This window comes from Oncorhynchus mykiss, chromosome 3 (genome assembly GCF_013265735.2).
Source record: "Oncorhynchus mykiss isolate Arlee chromosome 3, USDA_OmykA_1.1, whole genome shotgun sequence".
Lineage (NCBI taxonomy): Eukaryota > Metazoa > Chordata > Actinopteri > Salmoniformes > Salmonidae > Oncorhynchus > Oncorhynchus mykiss.
The window spans coordinates 84378922-84397362 of NC_048567.1; the positions used below are offsets into that span (position 1 = coordinate 84378922).

Sequence of the window (18441 nt, forward strand, 5' to 3'; positions counted from 1 at the left end):
TGTGTCATATGTGGTTGGCTATGTATTGTATAACAGCACGATTATTAATTTAATTCAGGGTTTTTTCAGGCTTGGGCTCATAGATGGACCGATGCTTATGCATCAGCTCTAATATGCTTATGGGTGTTTTGAATGAATCATCACCTTTAGAAAGGGCTGTCCAGTTTGTTGTTAGGCTTTGAAACAACATCCACAACAAACATGTTTTACACTGTTAAAACCTGCTGTTGAACTGCTTTCCTCAAATTAATCATTACAAGGAGGTGAGTTAGAGTGGTTAAAGGGACAATAGAGCCCGGAGTACCAGGCCATTAGGACCTGATGGAGGGACAATAGAGCCCTGAGTACCAGGCCATTAGGACCTGATGAAGGGACAATAGAGCCCTGAGTACCAGGCTATTAGGGACAATAGAGCCCTGAGTACCAGGCCATTAGGATCTGATGGAGGGACAATAGAGCCCTGAGCACCAGGCCATTAGGACCTGATGGTATTTAGCAAGTTATGTACCACCAAAGCATGTCTAGAGTGCAGAAAAAGGAGATTGCTGTGACTCAACGTTCATGTGGAATTTTACTGCGGTCATGACTCGTGATTGCCCGTGTGGCGGTAACACGGTCACCACAACAGCTCTAGCTGTAGTCTGTCAAGCCAGAACAATATGACTGGGAGCCATGTGATCTGTGAAACACATGCTGCAGAAGGATGTACTTCCGTCCAACGGATCTGTGTAGCTAGATATGAGTAGTACTCGGTCAATATAAGGACAATCCATTTCAATGTACATCTACTGTAACACCGTATCATAACGACTAAAAAGCTAAAGGCTCTTTTAACACTTTCAGTTTGTAGAACTGTTTCAGGATATTAATCTGTTTCAGTATATCAATCTGTTTCAATATATATCGATCTGTTTCAATATATATCAATCTGTTTCAATATATATCGATCTGTTTCAATATATATCAATCTGTTTCAATATATATCAATCTGTTTCAATATATATCAATCTGTTTCAATATATATCAATCTGTTTCAATATATCGATCTGTTTCAATATATATCAATCTGTTTCAATATATATCGATCTGTTTCAATATATATCAATCTGTTTCAGTATATATCAATCTGTTTCAATATATATTAATCTGTTTCAATATATATCAATCTGTTTCAATATATATCAATCTGTTTCAATATATATCAATCTGTTTCAGTATATATCAATCTGTATATCGATCTGTTTCAATATATATCAATCTGTTTCAATATATATCAATCTGTTTCAGTATATCAATCTGTTTCAATATATATCGATCTGTTTCAATATATATCAATCTGTTTCAATATATATCGATCTGTTTCAATATATATCAATCTGTTTCAATATATATCGATCTGTTTCAAAATATATCGATCTGTTTCAATATATATCAATCTGTTTCAATATATATCAATCTGTTTCAATATATATCAATCTGTTTCAATATATATCAATCTGTTTCAGTATATATCAATCTGTATATCGATCTGTTTCAATATATATCAATCTGTTTCAATATATATCAATCTGTTTCAATATATCGATCTGTTTCAATATATATCAATCTGTTTCAGTATATCAATCTGTTTCAATATATATCGATCTGTTTCAATATATATCAATCTGTTTCAGTATATATCAATCTGTTTCAATATATATCAATCTGTTTCAATATATATCAATCTGTTTCAATATATGTCAATCTGTTTCAGTATATATCAATCTGTATATCGATCTGTTTCAATATATATCAATCTGTTTCAATATATATCAATCTGTTTCAATATATCGATCTGTTTCAATATATATCGATCTGTTTCAATATATATATCGATCTGTTTCAATATATATCAATCTGTTTCAGTATATCAATCTGTTTCAGTATATCAATCTGTTTCAATATATATCAATCTTTTTCAATATATATCGATCTGTTTCAATATATATCAATCTGTATATCGATCTGTTTCAATATATATCAATCTGTTTCAATATATATCGATCTGTTTCAATATATATCAATCTGTATATCGATCTGTTTCAATATATATCAATCTGTTTCAGTATATATCGATCTGTTTCAATATATCGATCTGTTTCAATATATATCGATCTGTTTCAATATATATGAATCTGTTTCAGTATATATCAATCTGTTTCAATATATATCAATCTGTTTCAATATATCGATCTGTTTCAATATATATCGATCTGTTTCAATATATATCGATCTGTTTCAATATATATCAATCTGTTTCAGTATATATCAATCTGTTTCAATATATATCGATCTGTTTCAATATATATCGATCTGTTTCAATATATATCGATCTGTTTCAGTATATCGATCTGTTTCAATATATATCGATCTGTTTCAATATATATATCGATCTGTTTCAATATATATCAATCTGTTTCAGTATATCAATCTGTTTCAGTATATCAATCTGTTTCAATATATATCAATCTGTTTCAATATATATCGATCTGTTTCAATATATATCAATCTGTATATCGATCTGTTTCAATATATATCAATCTGTTTCAATATATATCGATCTGTTTCAATATATATCAATCTGTATATCGATCTGTTTCAATATATATCAATCTGTTTCAGTATATATCAATCTGTTTCAATATATCGATCTGTTTCAATATATATCGATCTGTTTCAATATATATCAATCTGTTTCAGTATATATCAATCTGTTTCAATATATATCAATCTGTTTCAATATATCGATCTGTTTCAATATATATCGATCTGTTTCAATATATATCGATCTGTTTCAATATATATCAATCTGTTTCAGTATATATCAATCTGTTTCAATATATATCGATCTGTTTCAATATATATCGATCTGTTTCAATATATATCGATCTGTTTCAGTATATCGATCTGTTTCAATATATATCGATCTGTTTCAATATATATCGATCTGTTTCAATATATATCGATCTGTTTCAGTATATATCAATCTGTTTCAATATATATCGATCTGTTTCAATATATATCAATCTGTTTCAATATATATCAATCTGTTTCAATATATCGATCTGTTTCAATATATATCGATCTGTTTCAATATATATCGATCTGTTTCAATATATATCAATCTGTTTCAATATATATCAATCTGTTTCAATATATCGATCTGTTTCAATATATATCGATCTGTTTCAATATATATCGATCTGTTTCAATATATATCGATCTGTTTCAATATATATCAATCTGTTTCAATATATATCGATCTGTTTCAATATATATCGATCTGTTTCAATATATATCAATCTGTTTCAGTATATATCAATCTGTTTCAATATATATCAATCTGTTTCAATATATATCAATCTGTTTCAATATATATCAATCTGTTTCAATATATATCAATCTGTTTCAATATATATCAATCTGTTTCAGTATATATCAATCTGTATATCGATCTGTTTCAATATATATCAATCTGTTTCAATATATCGATCTGTTTCAATATATATCGATCTGTTTCAATATATATCGATCTGTTTCAATATATATCAATCTGTTTCAGTATATATCAATCTGTTTCAATATATATCGATCTGTTTCAATATATATCAATCTGTTTCAATATATATCAATCTGTTTCAATATATATCAATCTGTTTCAATATATCGATCTGTTTCAATATATATCGATCTGTTTCAATATATATCAATCTGTTTCAGTATATCAATCTGTTTCAGTATATCAATCTGTTTCAATATATATCAATCTGTATATCGATCTGTTTCAATATATATCAATCTGTTTCAATATATATCAATCTGTTTCAATATATATCGATCTGTTTCAATATATATCAATCTGTATATCGATCTGTTTCAATATATATCAATCTGTTTCAGTATATATCAATCTGTTTCAATATATATCAATCTGTTTCAATATATATCGATCTGTTTCAATATATATCGATCTGTTTCAATATATATCGATCTGTTTCAATATATATCAATCTGTTTCAGTATATATCAATCTGTTTCAATATATCGATCTGTTTCAATATATATCGATCTGTTTCAATATATATCGATATGTTTCAGTATATCGATCTGTTTCAATATATATCGATCTGTTTCAATATATATCGATCTGTTTCAATATATATCGATCTGTTTCAGTATATATCAATCTGTTTCAATATATATCGATCTGTTTCAGGATATCAATCTGTTTCAGGATATCAATCTGTTTCAGGATATCAATCTGTTTCAGTATATCGATCTGTTTCAATATATATCGATCTGTTTCAGTATATCGATTTGTTTCAACATATCGATCTTGAAAAGAGCGGATGCTTAATGACTAACATGTAAATGTAGTACAAGTATGTAAACATAGTACTCACAGAGTCTGAGCTGCCTCTGAAGGAGTCCAGGCTGTTCTGAGTACAGGATGATTTCCTCAGCACCTCCTCATCAGTAGCATGTCCGTCCGTGATACTGGCTCCGTCTCCCGAGCCTGTACTCCCCTGCACCTCCTCAAACTCCTCCTGGTCACAGTCTGACTCTGTGTCTGGTAGGATGCTAAAGGAGATCTCCTCCCTGGCTCCTGGGACAGGCACAGTGGGCATAAAGTCTACCCTAGAGGGAGCCACGTCTCCTCTTCTCACTGGCACAGCCTCAGGGACTGTGGTGGGCATAACATCTACCCTGGCGCAGGGTCTGTTGGGTATAACCTCAAATCTTCTGGGTACTCTGTTGATGTCTGGAGCCACCTCTGTTCTCCTGGTGGGTTGGTGGCACAAAGCTTTACCTCCTCCGGTGGTGAGGGCAGGGAGAGGAGGTGGAGCAGGGTGGTGTGTAGGGACACTAGATCCATAGGAGGTGAGGGGGTAGTAAACAGGGGGGCAACACGGGGCCTTTGAGAGGGCCAGGGCCTGTGCTACTAGTCCCTCAGCGAAGGCCGGAGGTGGAGGAGGGAGGGAGGAGAAGAGCTCCTGGTCCAGAGGGATCTCCGCAGGGAGAGGGAAGTCAGGAAGGGGGATACCACTACCGGGACACTCCTCCTTAGCATGGAAGCCCTCATCCACCTCCTCCACCTCCTCCTCGGCCCGGGCCAGGGGAGCGGTGCTCTCTGAGGGGTCGTGGAGATTCTCCTCGCTGGACAGACTCTGTTCCAGACCCCCAAAGTCCAGGAGCTCCAGGAACTCTGTAGCCACGCGAGACGCCTCCTTCTCCAGCCGGTAGATCTCTGCGTCCCTCCTCTGCCGGAGCTCCTCCCCGTTCCCTCCAAGGCCGTCCCCTAACATGGACACCCCGTCCTCCTTCTGGCGCTGCAGCCTCTCAATCTCCTTCTCCAGCCGAAGGATCTCCTCCATCTGACGGGACTCCTCCTCGGAGGTGTGGGGGTGCAGGGAGTGGGACAGGGACACCTCCTTGTGGTACACCTCCTCATGGGGAGCAAGATACTCCATCCTCAGGGAGTTCCTAAAGGGAAAGAAGAAGAGAAAGAACATGATTAGATGGTTCAACTGATGTCTAACAGTACAGTACCAGTGTATGTTGGTTGGCTGATGGCTGATAGTACAGTACCAGTGTATGTTGGTTGGCTGATGGCTGATAGTACAGTACCAGTGTATGTTGGTTGGCTGATGCCTGACAGTACAGTACCAGTGTATGTTGGTTGGCTGATGGCTGACAGTACAGTACCAGTGTATGTTGGTTGGTTGGCTGATGTCTGACAGTACAGTACCAGTGTATGTTGGTTGGCTGATAGTACAGTACCAGTGTATGTTGGTTGGCTGATGGCTGACAGTACAGTACCAGTGTATGTTGGTTGGCTGATGGCTGATAGTACAGTACCAGTGTATGTTGGTTGGCTGATGGCTGACAGTACAGTACCAGTGTATGTTGGTTGGCTGATGGCTGATAGTACAGTACCAGTGTATGTTGGTTGGCTGATGTCTGACAGTACAGTACCAGTGTATGTTGGTTGGCTGATGGCTGACAGTACAGTACCAGTGTATGTTGGTTGGCTGATGGCTGATAGTACAGTACCAGTGTATGTTGGTTGGCTGATGGCTGATAGTACAGTACCAGTGTATGTTGGTTGGCTGATGTCTGACAGTACAGTACTAGTGTATGTTGGTTGGCTGATGGCTGACAGTACAGTACCAGTGTATGTTGGTTGGCTGATGGCTGACAGTACAGTACCAGTGTATGTTGGTTGGCTGATGGCTGACAGTACAGTACCAGTGTATGTTGGTTGGTTGGCTGATGTCTGACAGTACAGTACCAGTGTATGTTGGTTGGCTGATAGTACAGTACCAGTGTATGTTGGTTGGCTGATGGCTGACAGTACAGTACCAGTGTATGTTGGTTGGCTGATGGCTTACAGTACAGTACCAGTGTATGTTGGTTGGCTGATGGCTGACAGTACAGTACCAGTGTATGTTGGTTGGCTGATGGCTGACAGTACAGTACCAGTGTATGTTGGTTGGTTGGCTGATAGGACAGTACCAGTGTATGTTGGTTGGTTGGCTGATAGGACAGTACCAGTGTATGTTGGTTGGCTGATGGCTGATAGTACAGTACCAGTGTATGTTGGTTGGTTGGCTGATAGTACAGTACCAGTGTATGTTGGTTGATTGGTTGGTTGGCTGATGGTACAGTACCACTGAATGTTTGTTGGCTGATGGCTGACAGTACCAGTGTATGTTGGTTGGCTGATGGCTGACAGTACAGTACCAGTGTATGTTGGTTGGCTGATGGCTGACAGTACAGTACCAGTGTATGTTGGTTGGTTGGCTGATGGCTGACAGTACAGTACCAGTGTATGTTGGTTGGCTGATGGCTGATAGTACAGTACCAGTGTATGTTTGTTGGCTGATAGTACAGTACCAGTGCATGTTGGTTGGTTGGCTGATGCCTGACAGTACAGTACCAGTGTATGTTGGTTGGCTGATGGCTGACAGTACAGTACCAGTGTATGTTGGTTGGTTGGCTGATGGCTGACAGTACAGTACCAGTGTATGTTGGTTGGTTGGTTGGCTGATGGTACAGTACCAGTGAATGTTTGTTGGCTGATGGCTGACAGTACAGTACCAGTGTATGTTGGTTGGCTGATGGCTGATAGTACAGTACCAGTGTATGTTGGTTGGCTGATAGTACAGTACCAGTGTATGTTGGTTGGCTGATGGCTGACAGTACAGTAGCAGTGTATGTTGGTTGGCTGATGGCTGACAGTACAGTACCAGTGTATGTTGGTTGGCTGATGGCTGATAGTACAGTACCAGTGTATGTTTGTTGGTTGGCTGATGCCTGACAGTACAGTACCAGTGTATGTTGGTTGGCTGATGGCTGACAGTACAGTACCAGTGTATGTTGGTTGGTTGGCTGATGGCTGACAGTACAGTACCAGTGTATGTTGGTTGGTTGGTTGGCTGATGGTACAGTACCAGTGAATGTTTGTTGGCTGATGGCTGACAGTACAGTACCAGTGTATGTTGGTCGGCTGATGGCTGATAGTACAGTACCAGTGTATGTTGGTTGGCTGATAGTACAGTACCAGTGTATGTTGGTTGGCTGATGGCTGACAGTACAGTACCAGTGTATGTTGGTTGGCTGATGACTGACAGTACCAGTGTATGTTGGTTGGCTGATGGCTGATAGTACAGTACCAGTGTATGTTGGTTGGCTGATGGCTGACAGTACCAGTGTATGTTGGTTGGCTGATGGCTGATAGTACAGTACCAGTGTATGTGGGTTGGCTGATGGCTGACAGTACAGTACCAGTGTATGTTGGTTGGCTGATGGCTGACAGTACAGTACCAGTGTATGTTGGTTGGCTGATGGCTGACAGTACAGTACCAGTGTATGTTGGTTGGCTGATAGTACAGTACCAGTGGATGTTGATTGGCTGATGGCTGACAGTACAGTAACAGTGTATGTTGGTGTACCTGTTGTTAGCTGTAGTGTTTTTCTTCTCTTCCTGTCCGTTGCTAAGCTCCTCCTCTTTTCTACTCAGTGCTTCATGCTCCTGTTGTAGTCTCAGTCTCTCCTCCTTCTTCCTCAACTCCTCCAGCTCTAACACCCTTTGTCTCTCCTCCTCTTCCTCTCTCCTTCTCCGCTCTTCTTCCTCTCTCCTCCTCCGCTCCTCCTCCTCTTCCTCCCTCCTCCTCCGTTCCTCCTGCTCTCGTCTCGTCTCCTCTTCCAGCCTCCTGCTCTCCTCCTCCCTCCTCCTCCTCTCCTCCTCCTCCCTCCTCCTTTTCTCCTCAGAGAGCTGTCGATAGAGGCCTCGGGCCAGCCGACCACGTTGGTGTTTCTGGAGAAGGACAGCTGCAGCGCGGAGCCGCAGGAACACACGTCTCCAGAAGTGAGCCCTGTAGTTCTTCTGGATGATGATGGTGCTGGTCAGGACCCTCTTATAGTGCTTCCTATGGGGAGGGGCCCACACAAGGCAAGTCACTGTCTGGCTGTCCACTCATTGTTCAAACAACATTTCACCCACAATGCCCCTCTCCCTCACCCACAGGACTCCCACCCTGACTCTCCACTCTACTCTATCTGGATCTCTACTCGCTACTCTACTCTGTCTGGAGCTCTACTCTACTCTGTTTAGAGCTCTACTCTACTCTGTCTGGAGCTCTACTCTCTACTTTACTCTACTCTGTCTGGAGCTCTACTCGCTACTTTACTCTACTCTGTCTGGAGCTCTACTCTACGCTGACTGGAGCTCTACTCTCTCCTCTACTCAAACAAAAACTAGATCAACTGTATTTTATAAAATAATATGTTAGAGCACTAAACAATCATGACATTGAAACTGTAGCACTGTCTAATCTTTCTAGAAATGGTAGCAGCAGCTAGATGTTAATCAAGGTTCGTAATATCCACAATACTGATAGACTATTGAGAATATATTGTTGTTGCTCTTAAAATGTAATTACTATCCTTATCAGCCTGGTCTCTGAGAAAAACATAGAATATTTTACTAAAATCTGTGCCACTCCATTTAGTATGATATGTTTCTTTACGTTAGGTTACATTACATTAATGTGGGCGGCAGCGTAGCCTAGTGGTTAGAGCGTTGGACTAGTAACCGGAAGGTTGCGAGTTCAAACCCCCGAGCTGACAAGGTACAAATCTGTCGTTCTGCCCCTGAACAGGCAGTTAACCCACTGTTCCCAGGCCGTCATTGAAAATAAGAATTTGTTCTTAACTGACTTGCCTGGTTAAATAAAGGTAAAATAAAAAAAATAAAAAAAAATTAACTACCAGATGTAAGATAATACATGTGCATCTGGGACACTCAAGTATGGTAGTATGGTATGTTTGGTATGGACAGTAGGTTAACAATGTAGCATATCATACTAAAGCAGTCGAACATAGCATATCAGACTAAAGCAGTCGAACATAGCATATCATACTAAAGCAGTCGAACGTAGCATATCATACTTAAAGCAGTCGAACGTAGCATATCATACTTAAAGCAGTCGAACGTAGCTTATCATACTAAAGCAGTCGAACGTAGCTTATCATACTAAAGCAGTCGAACGTAGCATATCATACTAAAGCAGTCGAACATAGCATATCATACTAAAGCAGTCGAACGTAGCATATCATACTAAAGCAGTTGAACATAGCATATCATACTAAAGCAGTCGAACGTAGCATATCATACTAAAGCAGTTGAACATAGCATATCATACTAAAGCAGTCGAACATAGCATATCATACTAAAGCAGTCGAACATAGCATATCATACTAAAGCAGTCGAACGTAGCATATCATACTAAAGCAGTTGAACATAGCATATCATACTAAAGCAGTCGAACATAGCATATCAGACTAAAGCAGTCGAACATAGCATATCATACTAAAGCAGTCGAACGTAGCATATCATACTTAAAGCAGTCGAACGTAGCATATCATACTTAAAGCAGTCGAACGTAGCATATCATACTTAAAGCAGTCGAACGTAGCATATCATACTTAAAGCAGTCGAACGTAGCTTATCATACTTAAAGCAGTCGAACGTAGCATATCATACTAAAGCAGTCGAACATAGCATATCATACTAAAGCAGTCGAACATAGCATATCAAATTTAAAGCAGTCGAACATAGCATATCGTACTAAAGCAGTCGAACGTAGCATATCATACTAAAGCAGTCGAACATAGCTTATCATATTTAAAGCAGTCGAACATAGCATATCGTACTAAAGCAGTCGAACATAGCATATCATACTAAAGCAGTCGAACATAGCATATCATACTAAAGCAGTCGAACATAGCATATCATACTAAAGCAGTCGAACATAGCATATCATACTAAAGCAGTCGAACATAGCATATCCTACTAAAGCAGTCGAACATAGCATATCATACTAAAGCAGTCGAACGTAGCATATCATACTAAAGCAGTCGAACGTAGCATATCATACTAAAGCAGTCGAACGTAGCATATCATACTAAAGCAGTCGAACATAGCATATCCTACTAAAGCAGTCGAACATAGCATATCATACTAAAGCAGTCGAACGTAGCATATCGTACTAAAGCAGTCGAACATAGCATATCATACTAAAGCAGTTGAACATAGCATATCAGACTAAAGCAGTCGAACGTAGCATATCATACTAAAGCAGTCGAACATAGCATATCAGACTAAAGCAGTCGAACATAGCATATCATACTAAAGCAGTCGAACGTAGCATATCATACTTAAAGCAGTCGAACGTAGCATATCATACTTAAAGCAGTCGAACGTAGCATATCATACTTAAAGCAGTCGAACGTAGCTTATCATACTTAAAGCAGTCGAACGTAGCATATCATACTAAAGCAGTCGAACGTAGCATATCATACTAAAGCAGTCGAACATAGCATATCAAATTTAAAGCAGTCGAACATAGCATATCGTACTAAAGCAGTCGAACGTAGCATATCATACTAAAGCAGTCGAACATAGCTTATCATATTTAAAGCAGTCGAACATAGCATATCGTACTAAAGCAGTCGAACATAGCATATCATACTAAAGCAGTCGAACATAGCATATCATACTAAAGCAGTCGAACATAGCATATCATACTAAAGCAGTCGAACATAGCATATCATACTAAAGCAGTCGAACATAGCATATCCTACTAAAGCAGTCGAACATAGCATATCATACTAAAGCAGTCGCACATAGCATATCATACTAAACGGGTTCAATTAAGACGTAGGATACTATACGTCCTACAATTCATTTTAGGTAGGCCAATGTAATGTAATCGAAAGTAAAGTAACATATATTAACTAGAGTGGCACAGATTTGAGTAAAAATATAATAGATTTTGCTTTGAGACCAGGTTGCCTTTATAGCTTGATAATCCAGATATGACTGGTTCTATGTATCTAGACACTGTTACGGATCTTCCTACACTTATTCTGGAACACATTTTAAATATTCCAAACACAGTCCAAACACAGTCCAAACACATTCCAAACAATCCAAACAGTCCAAACACAGTCCAAACACAGTCCAAACACAGACCAAACACAGACCAAACACAGTCCAAACACAGTCCAAACACAGTCCAAACAGAGACCAAACACAGTCCAAACACAGTCCAAACACAGTCCAAACACAGTCCAAACAGTCCAAACACAGTCCAAACCGTCTAAACACATTCCAAAGACAGTCCAAACACAGTTCAAACACAGTCCAAACAGTCAACAGTCCAAACACAGTCCAAACACATTCCAAACAATCCAAACACAGTCCAAACACATTCCAAACAATCCAAACAGTCCAAACACATTCCAAAGACAGTCCAAACACAGTCCAAACACATTCCAAACACAGTCCAAACACAGTCCAAACAATCCAAACACAGTCCAAACGCAGTCCAAACACATTCCAAACACATTCCAAACACAGTCCAAACACAGTCCAAACAGTACAAACACAGTCCAAAGACAGTCCAAACACATTCCAAACAGTCCAAACACAGTCCAAACACATTCCAAACACAGTCCAAACACAGTCCAAACAGTCAAAACAGTCCAAACAGTCCAAAGACATTCCAAACACAGTCCAAACAGTCCAAACACATTCCAAAGACAGTCCAAACACAGTCCAAACACAGTCCAAACACAGTCCAAACAGTCAAAACACAGTTCAAACACAGTCCAAACACAGTCCAAACAGTCCAAACAGTCCAAAGACATTCCAAACACAGTCCAAACACATTCCAAACAATCCAAACACAGTCCAAACACAGTCCAAACAGTCCAAACACAGTCCAAACACATTCCAAACAATCCAAACAGTCCAAACAGTCCAAACACAGTCCAAACAGTCTAAACACATTCCACACAATCCAAACAGTCCACACACAGTCCAAACACAGTCCAAACACAGTCCAAAGACAGTCCAAACAGTCCAAACACAGTCCAAACACAGTCCAAACAGTCCAAACACAGTCCAAACACAGACCAAAGACAGTTCAAACAGTCCAAACAGTCCAAACACAGTTCAAACAGTCCAAACAGTCCAAACACAGTCCAAACACAGTCCAAACAGTCCAAACACAGTCCAAACACAGTCCAAACACAGTCCAAACACAGTCCAAACACAGTCCAAACACATTCAAAACAGTCCAAACACAGTCCAAACACAGTCCAAACAGTCCAAACACAGTCCAAACACAGTCCAAACAGTCCAAACACAGTCCAAACACGGTCCAAACAGTCCAAACAGTCCAAACACAGTCCAAACACAGTCCAAACAGTCCAAACACAGTCCAAACAGTCCAAACAGTCCAAACACAGTCCAAACACAGTCCAAAGACAGTCCAAACAATCCAAACACAGTCCAAACATTCCAAATAGTCCAAACACAGTCCAAACACTGTCCAAACACAGTCCAAAGACAGTCCAAACACAGTCCAAACACAGTCCAAACAGTCCAAACAGTCCAAACACAGTCCAAACACAGTCCAAACAGTCTAAACAGTCCAAACACAGTCCAAACAGTCCAAACAGTCCAAACACAGTCCAAACACAGTCCAAACAGTCCAAACAGTCCAAACACAGTCCAAACAGTCCAAACAGTCCAAACATAGTCCAAACACAGTCCAAACACATACAAAACAGTCCAAAAACAGTCCAAACACAGTCCAAACACAGTCCAAACAGTCCCCAACAGGCCCAGCTCCAGTACTCACCTTGCCACATAGCTGAGTATGTGTGCCCGGATCACCATGCCCGCCTGTCTCCGCACCTCTTCCCTCTCCTTCTCCAGCCGGTGTTCCAGCTCTTCCTTCAGGAACACCTGCAGGACATGACACATGACACGTCCAGTCAGAGAGAGGGATGGAGGTTAGGTCCGCACGGCACGGCCCGCACGGCACGGTCGGGGAGGGCAGAGAGAGGGGGGTGGTGGAGGTTAGTTCCTCTTGATAAGGTCCAAGGTGGGTTGCTGTAGGCCCTGATGTTTGTCACAGAGCAGAGCTATAGCTAGTTACTACTGTTCCTGACACTCTCCCTGACTGCAGAGAGCCCAGCTGAAGACTGCTACTGTGCTGCTGCAGAGAGTCATGGTGTTGTGTTGTTAGTCCTACAGCGAGCGGCCATTCTGTCTGTGTTTCCGTGTTTCCGTGTGTTTCTGTGTTTCCCTTCTGTTGCTCTCTCTCTCTGGCTGCTACTGAGGTGACCAGGGAGAGAGAGAGAGAGAGACTAGAAGGGAGGAGAGCCAGAGAAGGGCAGGGAGGGGAGGGAACTGAGGGACAGGGAGAAGAGGGGAGGGAAAGAGACACAGAGGGGAGGGCACTGCTAGGCAGAGAGAGACAGAGTGGAGGGCACTGCTAGGCAGAGAGAGACACAGAGGGGAGGGCACTGCTAGGCAGAGAGAGACACAGAGGGGAGGGCACTGCTAGGCAGAGAGAGGCAGGGATAGAGACACGTAGAGGGGAGGGCACTGTTAGGCAGAGAGAGGCAGGGAGAGACACATAGAGGGGAGGGCACTGCTAGGCAGAGAGAGGCAGGGAGAAGAGGGGAGGGGGAGGGAGAGACACATAGAGGGGAGGGCACTGCTAGGCAGAGAGAGGCAGGGATAGAGACACGTAGAGGGGAGGGCACTGTTAGGCAGAGAGAGGCAGGGAGAGACACATAGAGGGGAGGGCACTGCTAGGCAGAGAGAGGCAGGGAGAAGAGGGGAGGGGGAGGGAGAGACACATAGAGGGGAGGGCACTGCTAGGCAGAGAGAGGCAGGGATAGAGACACGTAGAGGGGAGGGCACTGTTAGGCAGAGAGAGGCAGGGATAGAGACACATAGAGGGGAGGGCACTGCTAGGCAGAGAGAGGCAGGGAGAGACACAGAGGGGAGGGGGAGGAAGAGACACATAGAGGGGAGGGCACTGCTAGGCAAAGAGAGGCAGGGAGAGACACATAGAGGGGAGGGCACTGCTAGGCAGAGAGAGGCAGGGAGACTGGAGGGGAGGGGGAGGGAGAGACACATAGAGGGGAGGGCACTGCTAGGCAGAAAGAGGCAGGGAGACTGGAGGGGAGGGGGAGGGAGAGACACATAGAGGGGAGGGCACTGCTAGGCAGAGAGAGGCAGGGAGAGACACAGAGGGGAGGGCACTGCTAGGCAGAGAGAGGCAGGGAGACTGGAGGGGAGGGGGAGGGAGAGACACATAGAGGGGAGGGCACTGCTAGACAGAGAGAGGTAGGGAGAGACACAGAGGGGAGGGCACTGCTAGGCAGAGAAAGGCAGGGAGAGACACAGAGGGGAGGGCACTGCTAGGCAGAGAGAGGCAGGTAGAGACACAGAGGGGAGGGCACTGCTAGACAGAGAGAGGCAGGGAGAGACACAGAGGGGAGGGCACTGCTAGGCAGAGAGAGGCAGGGAGAGACACAGAAGGGGGGGGGCACTGCTAGGCAGAGAGAGGCAGGTAGAAGAGGGGAGGGGGAGGGGGAGGGAGAGACACATAGAGGGGAGGGCACTGCTAGGCAGAGAGAGGCAGGGAGAGACACAGAGGGGGGGGGGGCACTGCTAGGCAGAGAGAGGCAGGGAGACTGGAGGGGAGGGCACTGCTAGGCAGAGAGAGGCAGGGAGACTGGAGGGGAGGGGGAGGGAGGAGGGCACTGTTAGGCAGAGAGAGACAGGGAGAAGAGGGGAGGGGGGAGGAGGGCACTGCTAGGCAGAGAGAGGCAGGGAGAAGAGGGGAGTGGGGAGGAGGGCACTGCTAGGCAGAGAGAGACAGGGAGAAGAGGGGGGGAGGAGGGCACTGCTAGGCAGAGAGAGACAGGGAGAAGAGGGGGGGAGGAGGGCACTGCTAGGGGGCACTGCTAGGCAGAGAGAGACAGGGAGAAGAGGGGGGGGGGAGGAGGGCACTGCTAGGCAGAGAGAGACAGGGAGAAGAGGGGGGGGGGGGAGGGCACTGCTAGGCAGAGAGAGACAGGGAGAAGAGGGGGGGGGGCACTGCTAGGCAGAGGAAGACAGGGAGAAGAGGGGGGGGGGCACTGCTAGGCAGAGAGAGGCAGGGATAGAGACACAGAGGGGAAGGGAGAGGGAGGAAGGCACTGCTAGGCAGAGAGAGACAGGGAGACTGGAGGGGAGGGAGAGGGAGGAAGGCACTGCTAGGCAGAGAGAGGCAGGGATAGAGACACAGAGGGGAAGGGAGAGGGAGGAAGGCACTGCTAGGCAGAGAGAGACAGGGAGACTGGAGGGGAAGGGAGAGGGAGGAGGGCACTGCTAGGCAGAGAGAGGCAGGGATAGAGACACAGAGGGGAAGGGAGAGGGAGGAAGGCACTGCTAGGCAGAGAGAGACAGGGAGACTGGAGGGGAGGGAGAGGGAGGAAGGCACTGCTAGGCAGAGAGAGACAGGGAGACTGGAGGGGAGGGAGAGGGAGGAAGGCACTGCTAGGCAGAGAGAGACAGGGAGACTGGAGGGGAGGGGAGGGAGAGGGAGGAAGGCACTGCTAGGCAGAGAGAGACAGGGAGACTGGAGGGGAGGGAGAGGGAGGAGGGCACTGCTAGGCAGAGAGAGGCAGGGAGACTGGAGGGGAGGGGGAGGAAGGAGGGCACTGTTAGGCAGAGAGAGACAGGGAGAAGAGGGGAGGGGGGAGGAGGGCACTGCTAGGCAGAGAGAGACAGGGAGAAGAGGGGGGGAGGAGGGCACTGCTAGGCAGAGAGAGACAGGGAGAAGAGGGGGGGGAGGAGGGCACTGCTAGGGGGCACTGCTAGGCAGAGAGAGACAGGGAGAAGAGGGGGGGGGGAGGAGGGCACTGCTAGGCAGAGAGAGACAGGGAGAAGAGGGGGGGGAGGAGGGCACTGCTAGGCAGAGAGAGACAGGGAGAAGAGGGGGGGGGGGGGGAGGGCACTGCTAGGGGGCACTGCTAGGCAGAGAGAGACAGGGAGAAGAGGGGGGGGGGGGGGGAGGAGGGCACTGCTAGGCAGAGAGAGACAGGGAGAAGAGGGGGGGGAGGAGGGCACTGCTAGGGGGCACTGCTAGGCAGAGAGAGACAGGGAGAAGAGGAGGGGGGGGGAGGAGGGCACTGCTAGGCAGAGAGAGACAGGGAGAAGAGGGGGGGGGAGGAGGGCACTGCTAGGCAGAGAGAGACAGGGAGAAGAGGGGGGGGAGGAGGGCACTGCTAGGCAGAGAGAGACAGGGAGAAGAGGGGGGGGGCACTGCTAGGCAGAGGAAGACAGGGAGAAGAGGGGGGGGGGGCACTGCTAGGCAGAGAGAGGCAGGGATAGAGACACAGAGGGGAAGGGAGAGGGAGGAAGGCACTGCTAGGCAGAGAGAGACAGGGAGACTGGAGGGGAAGGGAGAGGGAGGAGGGCACTGCTAGGCAGAGAGAGACAGGGAGACTGGAGGGGAGGGACAGGGAGGAGGGCACTGCTAGGCAGAGAGAGGCAGGGACACTGAAGGGGAGGGGAGGGAGAGGGAGGAAGGCACTGCTAGGCAGAGAGAGACAGGGAGACTGGAGGGGAAGGGAGAGGGAGGAGGGCACTGCTAGGCAGAGAGAGACAGGGAGACTGGAGGGGAGGGACAGGGAGGAGGGCACTGCTAGGCAGAGAGAGACAGGGAGACTGGAGGGGAGGGGGGAGGGAGGAGGGCACTCCTCCAAAGAACAGGACACACCCCTTGTCCTTGCTCTCATTAAGGAAGGAGGCTAAGAGACTTCTACTGGGACTTGTTAACCCTTCCTTTATACTCCAACATAATCACATTGGAAGAATGTATGACACTTTAAACCTCCACAGGTGCCTATAAATACATTGAGTATAAAGAGATGGTGTATATGTCAAGGTTACCTAGGGCTGGGGGATATGGACAAAATATCATATATCATTTGTCACCTTTTTGACCGTATTTGCTGTTTTTGAATGATGCTTTATGTGTAGTAATAATATGAGTAGCATAGACTAAGTAAAATAGTATAGAATACAGTATATACATATGAGATGAGTAATGTATAGACTAAGATACAGTAGAATAGTATAGAATACAGTATATACATATGAGATGAGTAATGTATAGACTAAGATACAGTAGAATAGTATAGAATACAGTATATACATATGAGATGCATAGACTAAGATACAGTAGAATAGTATAGTATACAGTATATACATATGAGATGAGTAATGTATAGACTAAGATACAGTAGAATAGTATAGAATACAGTATATGCATATGAGATGAGTAATGTATAGACTAAGATACAGTAGAATAGTATAGAATACAGTATATACATATGAGATGAGTAATGTATAGACTAAGATACAGTAGAATAGTATAGAATACAGTATATACATATGAAATGCATAGTCTAAGATACAGTAGGATAGTATAGAATACAGTATATACATATGAAATGAGTAATGCAAGATATGTAAACATTATTAAAGTGACTAGTGATCCATTTATTAAAGTGGCCAGTGATTTCAGGTCTGTATGTTGGCAGCAGCCTCTCAATGTTAGTGGTGGCTGTTTAACAGTTTGATGGCCTTGAGATAGAAGCTGTTTTTCAGTCTCTCGGTCCCAGCTTTGATGCACCTGTACTGACCTCGCCTTCTGGATGGTAGCGGGTTGAACAGGCAGTGGCTCGGGTGGTTGTTGTCCTTGATGACCTTTTTGGCCTTCCTGTGACATCGGGTGCTGCAGGTGTTCTGGAGGGCAGGTAGTTTGCTCCCGTTGATGCGTTGTGCAGACCTCACTACCCTCTGGAGAGCCCTGCGGTTGTGGGCGGTGCAGTTGCCGTACCAGGCGGTGAAACAGCCCGACAGGATGCTCTCAATTGTGCATCTGTAAAAGTTTGTGAGGGTTTTAGGTGACACGCCCCATTTCTTCAGCCTCCTGGGGCACTGTTGTGCATTCTTCACCACACTGTCTGAATGGATGA

General features: G+C 44.3%; 1 protein-coding gene across 2 annotated transcripts in view; it reads right to left on the bottom strand.

The window, feature by feature from the left end:
- LOC110516739 (unconventional myosin-X-like) overlaps positions 1-18441 on the bottom strand; it is a 311555-nt gene that overhangs the window by 66207 nt on the left and 226907 nt on the right. For both annotated transcript variants that reach the window (XR_005051402.1, XM_036975363.1), the window contains exons 21-23: positions 13254-13360; positions 7995-8471; positions 4443-5523 (exon numbers count right to left, since the gene is read on the bottom strand). Coding sequence is in view for 1 of the 2 variants with exons in the window: in XM_036975363.1 (XP_036831258.1) it covers positions 4443-5523; positions 7995-8471; positions 13254-13360 (1665 nt within the window). In the remaining variant the exon portion in view is untranslated. The remainder of the gene's footprint in view (positions 1-4442; positions 5524-7994; positions 8472-13253; positions 13361-18441) is intronic.